General features: G+C 44.6%; 2 protein-coding genes across 2 annotated transcripts; both read left to right on the top strand.

The window, feature by feature from the left end:
• The first annotated feature begins 7,818 nt into the window (after window positions 1–7,818).
• LOC146476202 (uncharacterized) lies at window positions 7,819–8,148 on the top strand. The gene has a single exon (XM_085114685.1). The coding sequence runs from the start codon at window positions 7,819–7,821 to the stop codon at window positions 8,146–8,148; it is 330 nt and encodes a 109-aa protein (XP_084970811.1).
• Window positions 8,149–8,169: 21 nt separating this feature from the next.
• On the top strand, window positions 8,170–10,371 carry LOC146476203 (uncharacterized). The gene is made up of 2 exons (XM_085114686.1): window positions 8,170–8,598; window positions 9,061–10,371. The coding sequence occupies exons 1-2, from the start codon at window positions 8,170–8,172 to the stop codon at window positions 10,369–10,371; spliced, it is 1,740 nt and encodes a 579-aa protein (XP_084970812.1).
• Window positions 10,372–12,000: the final 1,629 nt, after the last annotated feature.

Consider the following 12,000-nt stretch of genomic DNA (forward strand, 5'->3'; position numbering starts at 1 on the left):
AACCGGCATTAGTCGGAAGACCTATCATATCTGGGTGTGATGGCCCAACAGAACGCCTATCATCATTCGTAGACAAACTACTTCAGCCAATAGCACAAATACAGGACTCGTACCTTAAAGATACAACACATTTCATAAGGATTATTGAAAGCACTGGGGTGCCTAGAAACGCTTTTCTAGTCTCAATGGATGTCACTAGCCTTTACACGAATATCCCACGGGAGGAAGGAATCACTATAGTATGCAACGCATACGAGAACTTTCATGCCAATAACCCTCCTATAGCTACCAATTTCCTGAGAGAAATGCTCAGCCTTATACTGAGGGAGAACTCCTTCCAATTTAACGGGAAAGACTATCTCCAAACACACGGAACTGCCATGGGCACTAAAATGGCAGTAGCTTTTGTCAACATCTTTATGGCATCTATAGAAAAGGAGATCTTAAGGCAGAGCGTTAACAAACCACTAACGTGGAAAAGGTTCATTGACGACGTATTTTGCTTGTGGGATACAATACAAACAAAGAAGAAATAGAACATTTCATTGAGCAAGCAAATTTGTACCACCCTACCATAAAGTTTGCCGCTGAAGTCTCACAATTAGAAACAACATTCTTGGATACAACACTCTATAAGGGAGAGAGATTCGAGAAAGAATCGATTCTCGACATGAGCACACATCACAAACCTACTGAAACATTTCAGTACACAAACTACAAACTAACACCCAGCAGGCGTCAAAAAAGGCTTCGTTAAAGGAGAGGCCCTTAGGCCACTCTGAGGACAAACTCTTCTAAAGTAGTGTTTGAGGAAACATTAAAAAATTTAAAACACGCCTGGCATCGAGAGGTTATCCTAGTAACCTGATGGAAAAATCCTCTCCGAAGTTAACTTCGCAGAAAGAAAGAACGCTCTTACACACAGAAAGCGCACATACCCTTCGTGACACAATTTCAACCATCACTGCCACGTTTGAAAAATATTCTAATGGACAAATGGCATTTAATACAAAACCAGCCGCTACTAAGAGAGATATACAAGGAATGTCCCTTGATGTCTTATAGAAAAGGGAAGTCACTTAAAGACATGCTTGTTAAAGCAAAACTATAAAGGCTTTTATCAACACAATGGGCACACAGCAGGAGTCGTGCAGGTCTGTCAACCCCATTTAAACAAGTTTAATATTTAATCCACTTTTAAATAATAGGAGGTAATATAACTGGCTGCTTGGGTTTAAAAAGTTGAGCGGAATAGCTGACTTTTTTATTTGCGAATTCGATTAAGCGCTAAAAATAGAATTTTTACATATCAAGATTGTAGACCAGAGTGGAGCCCAGAGCCCTAAAGCGTATGATGTGGAGCCCTAGCTAGCTAGAGCCCTGAAATTTTCGCCTTATCCATTAAACCTGGATTAAACCCTCCTCTCCACTCTAAGAGATGTTGTTCTAATTGTCTTCAGCAAACAGCCCAATCAGGATCCATTATCTCCTTGTATCTTTATAGGTCTTAGTGGGGTCTTGAAATGAAGGCTTTTGAACTATGCGTAAAACATCAAACTTTGGTCAAAATGGCAGCCATGTTGCTCATGCATTAATTTTAATTTGCCTTTTTAGAAAGGAAACAAACCTGTTTGAAAAGGTAAATTGAAAGAATAACTTCTAAGAAGTACTCGGCAGTTAAATTGTGGAAATTTGAGAGTTCACGGGGAAGAAATCATGCTTTGAGGACAGAAAAGCGCCAAAGCTACCATTGTAAATCAAACATAACATGACCTAATATAAATTCCGCATGAGCGCTTACAAGTGAGTCGCTTCGAACTTCCTCTGCTAGTAGGATAGCCTCCAGGCTTCTTGTTAATTGAACGTTTGTCAAGAGTTTCCATAGAAACATAAAAAGAAAAAAAAATTAATTTTTGCCACTGTCATACTGTGGCATCACATAGTTTCTTACCAGAAGCCCATGAGTCCTGCTCCTATGCAACCATTCTTAGTGACGACAGTAAGAACGGTTGCGTAGCAGACTAGGCATCACATTGATCTCTACAAATTACTTATCTGGTGATAGGCTTGTTGCTACTTGATAAAAATAATATGGGTGGAGATGTTGATGGGGCCAACTGCTACTGCAGCAACACGTGACTTTAAAGTAGTTTTTTAATAGATTGATACTAATAGAAAGCCAACCTATAATATTTTTACCCAACTATAATCTTCAAAACAAGATGCCCCTAATGGCATTTTCGCGGGATGCTTAATGTAGCCCCATTTATTCCCCGTTGTATGCTTCGCAGATTTTTAAAAACTATCCTCCCTTCGCAATTGAAATAATTGAATGGTTTTATTCAGAGAGGCTGCGTGATATTTTATTGTTGTGTTACTGGAAATCATACCAGAAATTACCCTGCGATAACGTCATGACGCTGCTGAGTACTGGGCAACAGATAAGGAGATCTAACTCATGTTTACTATTGAATAATAATCAATGTAGAAATGGTTTCTGTCTCCAAATTAATGGTGAAAACATAGAGTAAAGCGTCCGTATAAAGCACGAGGTATTCTTCTTAACAAATGCTTTCCCCTGTATAGTAGTTAAGTTCCCTCTTAGCAATCTGTCAACCCAATAGGCCTTATCACGGTTTTCGACGCCATTTTGACGAGTAGGCAAACACGTCTGAAATAACAGTGTTTGTATGAAAATCCGATGTCAAATGACTTTCATAAAACATCGCTTCTGAAAATTAATGAATTGGAAACTTTCAGCACTAGTAAAAGGATTTTAAGAAAAAAATTGGAGGGATGTAGCTGTGCTAGAAAGCGTCCGGTCGTGTTTTGAATTTTCCATACATTTGTCTGTATAGCGAACCAGCCGTGCACTGCTACTAAAAATAGTTCGCGGGAAAACAATTACAGACAAATGTATGGAAAGTTCAAAACACGACTGGACGCTTTCTGGCACAGCTACATCCCTCCAAATTTTTTTCTTAAAATCCTTTTACTAGTGCTAAAAGTTTCCAATTCATGAATTTTTCAGAAGCGATGTTTTATGAAAATAATTTGACATCGGATTTCCATACAAACACTGTTATTTCAGACGTGTTTGCCTACTCGTCAAAATGGCGTCGAAAACCGTGATAAGGCCTACTGGGTTGTCAGATTGCCAAATGCCAAAACAAAGTTAAATTTTGGTTCGATGATTGAGAAGAACTGAAAGCATATTATGAGAGCAACTACTTTCCGCTTTCTTTGAAACAAGCTGTTGATAGAACGCTGCATTTTGATAGATTTTTCTCACTCAGATCAGAGAAGACAGAAGACTCAAGAAATGGCGGAAAAACACATGAAAACAAGGCAGTTTTCTTTGGGAAGCCGCTGCCTGGTTAGCATGAATTTTTGCTTAATTTTTCTCATCTGTAATTCAGGGCACTGCCTGATTCGCGTTATCATTCAACATAATATTATGTTGCGTTAACATTTTTTGTTTTACTCATTTAACTGTTTGTGAATTTGTCAACAATGACTGAGGCAAGTGCTTCGGTTTGCCTCATACTGGCTACGGCCCTGACTGGAATCTTGGCGAACATTAGAAATTTCCACTTTCCCTAGCTATACCATGAACCTTTTCGCACTTTGCATCGGCACCTGATTGGCTACTACAACTTGTTGGCGTCATTTTCAAATTTCCCATAAAACCTTTTCTTGCAACTTTTGCTGATGCTACGCCACTGCCCAAGAAAACACTAAGAAATGTTTTTATTCTCCCGTAATACAGTTCATTTTTTTAGACTCAAGCAATCAACTTTTCTACAAGCTACATAAGTTTTATTTCATCCTTTTCTTTGCCTTACTTTACAGCATAATCATTTGGGCTAGTAAACTACATTTGGGTTTTATTTCAGTCTTAATAGTCTTGTTGTGTCATGGGGGATTTGCTACGATCATTGTCCTGTGTTTCAATCTTTTGGTAATCAATTTATTGTGTTTTACGATCCAATCATTTTACATCTACTCTTTCCCTAGTTTTTCCAACTGGAGATTTTCTGACCACATTTTTCTTTCCTTTTTCTATTTCACATTCTAAACTGATACCCTTAAGTTTAAAACCAATAATTGGCATTGCCATGGTTACTGCAATTTTTAGGTAGCAAACAGCCTGTGAAGAGGACTATGCAAGGTTTTTCCATTCCTGTCCTTTGTCAAGGGAAGTTGACTTTAATTTATTGCAGTTACAAACTTACTACCAATTCCTGACTGAAATAATCAGCCAACATTTATATTCATTTGTGTATTCTAATATTATTTTTGTTGCTTATTTTCCACTTCCAAACTCCACTTTTCAAATTTTTTAAAAGAACGAAAATATGTTTCATAAACGTTTTGATTTCAAACCACATCAGTCTAACCAAATTTTTCACTTTAATTTGATTTTTATGACACTATGGTTGCTTCAAATTTGTAATGACTTAATATCATTTTTCATTCATCCATAGAGGTTTGGTTTATTTTATTTTCCAAACCTTTATTGAGCTGGGGAATACCGCTTAACAGTAAGCACCCTCTCAATTTAACATTAGCTCTGTTTTGGACAATTCGTTTTTTGCTGACATTGACATTTCTATATTTCTACTCTCTAGTGTTGTATTTTTACGTGTTAGCCGCGCGCGCACTTAGCCTTGCGTCGCGCGAGGACTGGACATTAATAAATTTAAGTCGCGCGTTCCGCGTACAAGATGGCGTGGAGAGTGGCGTAGACAGTTTTTGAGTTTGAGTTTTTCTGCTTTTCGCCTAAAAGACAGTGTTTTCTTGTTGCTGGAAAAACAGCGTTTTGTGCTTCCAGTCTTGCCGGAAGCGATTGCCATTAAAAGCCAAGAAATCGTCAAAAACAGTTTGGTCCTTCGAGCCGGATTTTAGCCAGTTGCCGCCGCATTTTAGCCAAATTGACGCCGGACATTAGCCGAGTTGCAGCTAGATATCAGCCGAATTTCAGACGGATGGTAACCCGAGTTGCCGCCGGATTTTAGCCACATTACAGCGAATAACGGAGTCAGATTCAACAGTCTAAAAGACGCCAGAGGTGAGCGAAGTTGAGAAATGCCGATCAAAGAGGTCTGTAGTCGAGCCAACTGTGACAAAAAGTGCAAATCGTATCAAGCAGTTGATCGCTGAGAAGGGCAGCGTTTCAAAGGTATGTCAATTTGCTAAAAGTATCGAAGAAGCGAGGGATAAGGTCTAGGATCCGACAGGAAGACTAGAAGACATTGCCCCGGAGTCCATTGAGACTGATGGTATGTGGCTGGAAGATTTAGAATATAATGTTAGTGAAGTTCTGGGCGAAGTGTCAGATTACCCCGCTGAAACAAGGAAAACTGAGACCCAGACTCCTGACGCACATTCCAGAAATGTAAATAAGGCCGAAAGTTCTCCAGTCCTGTCGGGGGAGTTCCAGTTTAATAAGGGAAGTGGACTCAAAGGTGTTAAAGTCCCGACCTTCGAGAGGAACCCTGATAAGTGGCCATATTTATGGGGCATTTTCGGCTCGCTTGTTCATCAAAAACAGAGCTCTATCGGGTCCGATCAAGCTAGCTCACCTGAACAACTCCCTCAGCGATAAAGTCCGAAGTGTAATTGCCTGTTTGACTGGGGAGCCAGGTGACTATGAGAAAGCCGTGAAATTGTTAACTGAGAGGTATGGGGACCCCCGTGAAGTCGTGGATGCACACCTGCGTCGCATAACCAATTGGCCAGACATTAAGGAAAAGGATCGTGAATGATTTGAATGATTTGCCGACGCATTACAAGCAGCTGTGTTCGCCTTAGACCGCCCCTATTATAGGCACGAGTTACTTAGCATCCCTCTCTGCACGCAGTTAGTTCGCAAGTTGCCGGCAAGGGAGAAGGATGAATGGGTGCGACAAATTGATCGCGAACAGGTGTCTGAGGATGTCAGTGGTTTAGCCGAATGGGCCCAGGCGCGTGCCAAAACAATGCGAAAGCGTAAACGGTACAACGAACAGCTAGCCAGTCCCGTAAAGAGCAGTTTTAATAGAGGCCCAGTGCAGACAAAGTCAAAGCCGCAAAGATATCAAACTATGATCACTACCACTAGTTCCGCTTCGTTGCCAGTAAATTGTGCGCTGTGTGAAAGAGATCATTCTGAGGTCAAATGCTCGACGTTCCTTGCGGCCACCGTAGACAAACGCGGGGACATTGTCAAAGCCAGAAAGGTCTGTTTCGGCTGCCTTAAACGTGGTCACCAGCGTCGCCAGTGTCGCCAGTCCTCAAGATGTGGTGTTGATTCATGTGGAAAGGGACATCTATTTGCTGCATGCCGCTGCGCCTAGGGAGGGGCTGAAACCGCAAGAACCGCAGATCGTAGAGTTGTCGACAGAGAATGAAGGAGTCTGTTGCGGTAAAGCACAGAGAAACTTGACAGGTACCAGTAAAGTCGCATTGAAAACTGTGACCGTTCCTTTCGTAAGTGACTCGAGGAAGATTATTATGGGCTTAGTACTCCTTGATAGAGGCAGTGAAACAACACTGATAAGAACAGGGTTTGCCGCACAGCTGGGAGTTCAAGGTCCCAAGCAGAACCTTACTGTGGATGCCGTTGGAGGAGTAACTACAACCGTCAAGTCGCAGCGAGTGCGCCTGCCCTTTGCACCATCTGTGACAAAGGCAAATGTGAATGCCTGGACCATGAAGAACATATGGGCGCCTGTGGAGGCTATAAACTGGCTGGAAGTGAAGCAACACTAAGTGCATTTGCGTGATGTCCCAGTTGAGTCGTTTGGTGACGGGACAGTGGATGTGTTACCAGGCCTAGATGCTCCAGCCTTAATGGCACCGATAAAAGTCAGACGTGGGGAGCACACAGATTCATATGCCGAGTTAACGCCACTAGGTTGGGTGATCGCCGGTCCAGTCTCAACAACCGCCAGTGGCCCGGGAAAGCGTATCCTGCGCGTGCAAGTGATAGAACCTGAGGATGATGTCAACTATCAATTGCGCAAGTTCTGGGACATAGCCGTATTTGGTGTACGAGTGGAGACAGCTCCGCCATACACACGCAGTGAGCAGAGAGCGATGGACGTGCTAAACAAGACATGCCGCCGAGTGGAGTCTGGGTACGAATTGGGACTCCTGTGGAAGGCCGATAGACCGCCGTTGCCCGACAACTATGATACTGCCCTGAAACGGTTAGAGTCTGTTGAGCGTCGTCTACAGCGAGAGCTGAAGTTAGCTGAAGGCTACAGGAAAGCAATCGACGCATACGTAGGAAAGGGGTTCGCGCGCAGACTGTCAGAGCAGGAACGTCTGACGGACGGAGAACGCTGGTTTCTGCCCCATCACCCGGTGATCTCGCCTCACAAGCCGTTACCACGAGTTGTGTTCGACTCCGCCTCGAAGCATGACGGAATCTGCCTCAATGGCTGCCTTGAGCCAGGACATAGCCTCTATAATGACCTACCAGGTATCCTGCTGAGATTCCGTGAGAAGTATGTCGCACTCTCAGGAGACGTTTCTGACATGTTCTGTCACGTGCGCTTGAGACAAGAGGACTGCAAGTATCACCGATATCTATGGCGTGACATGGACACGAAACCACCCCCTGACGTCTACGAGATGAACTGTCTAGTGTTCGGAGACAAGTAGTCACCTTGGGAAGCAAACTTTGCTGTGAGACGAACCACAGAAGACAACCAGGAAGAATGGCCTGCGGCAGCCGCCGTGGTTAGGCGTGACATTTTTGTCGACGACTTGTACACATCTTGTAGGAGTGAAACAGAAGCAGTGACCTTACGCTAGGACGTCACAGCTCTCATGGCCAACGGAGGGTTTCCTATGCGCAAGTGGATCTCTTCTTCACCAGACGTTTTAGCTAGAGTACCGGAAGCAGAACGAACCGTTCCTGGTAAGTGCCTTGAGTCGGGAGAGCTACCGTCTGGCAGAGCTCTAGGTATCAGGTGGGATCCGAAGTCAGACAGCCTGGGGCTTGCATTACCTCACACTGATCGTCCACCAGCACAAAATACGAAGCGTGGTATTCTCAAGAAATTGGCCGGATTGTACGACCCCTTGGGATGGACAAGTCCGTTCGTCATCCGCGCGAAAGTCATGCTGCAACGCACTTGGTCTCGTGGTTTAGGTTAGGACGACCAGCTGCCAGCGGATATGACTGCTGAATGGGCAAAGTGGGAGGAGGAGATAACAGCCCTGAAGTCCTTCACTGTCCCGCGTTACATCTGTCATCAGCCAGGGAGGATATGGGAAAAGCAGTTAGTTCTCTTCTGTGATGCCTCGGAAGTCGCGTGTGCCACAGCCGCCTACATGCACGCCACATCCACTGATGGAGAGACTGTGTGTCATCTGCTTATGGCTAAGACTCGTCTCATGCCTCTAAAGACGATTTCTATCCCTCAAGGAGAGTTGATGGGTTGTCAGCTAGCTGTGCGCGTTGCAAAGACCGTTTGTGAGCAGCTGGATTTGAGCATGCGCGATGTCAAGTATTTGTCAGACTCTACCACAGCACTCTGGTGGATTTATGGAGAGCCCAGAAACTTCAGTCCCTTTGTCGCCAACGCCAACGCCAGAGTTATGAGGGTATATCTATGACAAAATTCAGTAACCTAAAACTGAAAAGGGTTAAGTCATATGTGAAATAGACCGAGTCAAAGTTGGCAAAAGAAAGACCACGGTAAGAGGAAGAAATACTAAAAAAGCCACTATCATATAGGTATCACGCAGAAAAAGGCATCACGCTAAAAAGCAACACGCAAACAGTTGTCTTTTTGCGTTATGTCTCTTCGCGTGATACTTTTTTGCGTGATGCCTTTTTGCGTTTTGCCTCTTTGCGTTATGCCCGTTTACGTGTTGGCTCTTTGCGTGTTGCCTTTTAGCGCGATGCCTTTTTCTGCGTGATACTTATATGATAGCGGCTTTTTTAGTATTTCTTCCTCTTACCGTGGTCTTTCTTTTGCCAACTTTGACTCGGTATATTTCACATTTGACTTGACCCTTTTCAGTTTTGTGTTATTGAATTTTGTCATAGATATACCCCCATAGTCAGGAGCCTTAACTGTTGAAGAACTGAAAGAAGCCGAGTTGTACTGGATCAAGTGGGCGCAGAAAAGCCGCTTCCCAGCTGAAGTACAATCGTTGTCCAAAGGACGCCCTGTTCCCCGCACCAGTCGGGTCGTAAGTCTTGATCCACAGTTGGTGGACGGAATCCTACGTGTTGGTGGAAGAATTGACCAGGCGGAACTACCCTGGGAAGCCAAGCACCCGATCATCCTAGATCATGGACACGATGTTACACGCATGATTGTAATCCGCTATCATCGAAAGCCCATCCATGCGGGAGTAGAACATGTGTTTAATCATTTACGAGAGAAGTTTTGGATCTTACGTGGAAGTGCAGAGGTGAAGAATTGTATCGTTAAATGTCCGCTCTGTCATCGGCGTCGCGTGCGACCGCTGACCCAGAAGATGAGTAATTTGCGCGAAATACGACTCGGTGGAGTAAGCACACCATTTCAGCAAGTGGGATTTGACTATGCCGGTCCATTCCGAGTTCGCGTTGGTCGCAACAGAGTATGGAAGCGATGTGTTTGTCTTTTTACATGCCTGCACATGCGTGCCGTTCATCTTGAAGTCACTCACAGCCTTAACATGGACTCGTGCACCATGGCACTCCGACGTTTCAAAGCCCGCCGAGGAAACCCAGTACGTATCCTGAGTGATAATGGCATGAATTTCGTGGGTGTTGAACGTGAGCTACGTCAGGCCCTAGCCGAGTTTGACCAAGAGCAGATCCAGGATGAACTCAGTGCCCGCGGAGTCCAATGGAGTTTCAACCCACCTGCCGCGCCATGGTTTGAAGGAGCGTGGGAGTCTCTGATCAAGTCCACCAAGCGAGCCATGAAAGTGATGCCAGGGAACGTGCTTACGGTAGATGAAACGTTTCTCACCGTAGTCGCTGAAGTTGAATCTCTTCTCAATTCCCGTCCGCTTGTGTATGGTGGTAGCACTATGTCGCCTTCCGATGTCGGTGAACGCTTCACCGGGCGAGTTTGTCCAGCGGTACATGTCGTTACGTTGGAGATGGAGACACGGTCAATTCCTGGCGGATCAATTTTGGCGTCGTTGGAGACGAGAATATGTACCTCATTGAGCGCAGTAAGTGGCCTAACATACAACGGAACCTTCGCCGAGCAGATCTCGTTCTTGTCGTCGATGACAACTTACCCAGAGGGCAGTGGTGCTTGGGGCGAGTCATGGCACCAATCGCCAGTGCAGATGGCCTTATCAGATCAGCAGAAGTCCTCACGAAGTCAGGAACGTGTGTCTCTCCTGTTGGAAAGCTGGCCCTACTAGAAGCGCACCATGAGGAGGACAAAGGTTCACTTCACGGGCGGCCTGTTTTGAACAATTCGTTCTTGTTTTTTGCTGACATTAACATTTCTATATTTGTACTCTTTATTGTTGTATTTTTACGTGTTATGGAAAGTAGACGTGAAAACTGCAAAGGACCGCGAACGATAATGCTGTCAAATGACGTAGGATCTACAAGAGACCTAATCAGCCAAAAATAAACTGTAACACAAACTGCAAGGCTGATACTACGTGAAAGAGTTGACTTTGCGAGACAACAACCCGCCAGAAACCGACAAAAACAGGGCTGCAACCGTGGACAGCTGTTTCGTTCTTATTGGAACTCGTCAGCACGGTGTAGCAGTTCTATATGAAACCAGCGACAGAGCCAGCTCAAATAAAATGGTTTTGTCCATGCGTTTCAATGTTAAGATGGTTTTGTCCATCTACATTCAGTTGACTTTGCAAGACAGGAATTCGATGCTTTGTCTGCTTTGGCCCTGAGGCACGTGATGTGGCAACGCGTGATTCGGGGAGCGGGCAGGTTCAAAGTACGAAACTTGATAGGACATGGGTTTTGTTGCATTTTATTTGAGCTGGCTCTGTCGCTGGTTTCATATAGAACTGCTACACCGTGCTGACGAGTTCCAATAAGAACGAAACAGCTGTCCACGGTTGCAGCCCTGTTTTTGTCGGTTTCTGTCGGGTTGTTGTCTCGCAAAGTCAACTCTTTCACGTAGTATCAGCCTTGCAGTTTGTGTTATGGAAACCATAAACTCAGAAACGCGAACAAAGCCGAAGAAACCCGAAGTTAAACCGAGAGTACTTCAAGGGCTCTCTCCTCCGCAGAGGCTCCGCTGAGCAAAGTGAGTGCAGGCGTAAAATTCCGTGGAAGGTGACGGCGTTCATCGATCAGCCAACCCTCTCAGCTTTTGCACCTGCATTCACTTCGTTCAGCGGATATACATAACACCCCATCGAACATCTGCGGAGGAGAAAGCTCCAAAGGAGATCGAAGGCGTCCGCCCGACCGATCGGCTTTCAGGATGGCCGTGAATGTGTGGCTGAGAATATTCTTTTACGGAATTCACGGCTTTTTTGACGAAATACTTTTCACTTCGTTATTTAACTTTGTGGAATCAAACTTCACGGACTGGAGGTTCCGAGGGCACTCATCCCTGTGGTCTTTCTTTATGTATGGCTTCTACACCATTATTGCCGAGCAACTTTATTGGAGGTGGAAAGACATGACGTATCTTCCCATGCCTGTACGAGGCGTCCTGTACGTGTTATTGGCGTATTTGTGGGAGTTCAGCTGTGGCATGCTTTTGAGATATTTTAATGCTTGTCCATGGGATTACAGCAGTCGCCAGTGGAATTTGTGTGGGTTAATAACTTTGGAGTATTTCCCGGCTTGGTACGTTGCCAGTTTCTGGAAAGAATTGGTCGCGCGATACTTACTAACACTTTCAAAAGACACGACTGACACAGAGCGTAAAGATTCTTGATGCCGTGATCATGCAGGCTGTCATGGGGGAAATGCACACACTGAACCGTACCCAGGATTATTTTCCGTGAAAAATCTTGAATCTCGTGTCGAAGAAGCGTCGCAAATGACTTTCTTCATTGAAA

Source organism: Pavona decussata, unplaced genomic scaffold, assembly GCF_977016875.1.
Source record: "Pavona decussata unplaced genomic scaffold, jaPavDecu1.1 SCAFFOLD_78, whole genome shotgun sequence".
In the NCBI taxonomy this organism is placed as follows: domain Eukaryota; kingdom Metazoa; phylum Cnidaria; class Anthozoa; order Scleractinia; family Agariciidae; genus Pavona; species Pavona decussata.

Excerpts from the sequence above, each read along its gene's own strand:
- LOC146476202 (XM_085114685.1), top strand. The coding sequence starts at position 7,819 with ATGGCCAACGGAGGGTTTCCTATGCGCAAGTGGATCTCTTCTTCACCA.
- LOC146476203 (XM_085114686.1), top strand. The coding sequence starts at position 8,170 with ATGACTGCTGAATGGGCAAAGTGGGAGGAGGAGATAACAGCCCTGAAG. Across the intron at positions 8,599-9,060 it reads CCAACGCCAGAGTTATGAGG|TCAGGAGCCTTAACTGTTGA; the intron begins GTATATCTATGA and ends ATACCCCCATAG.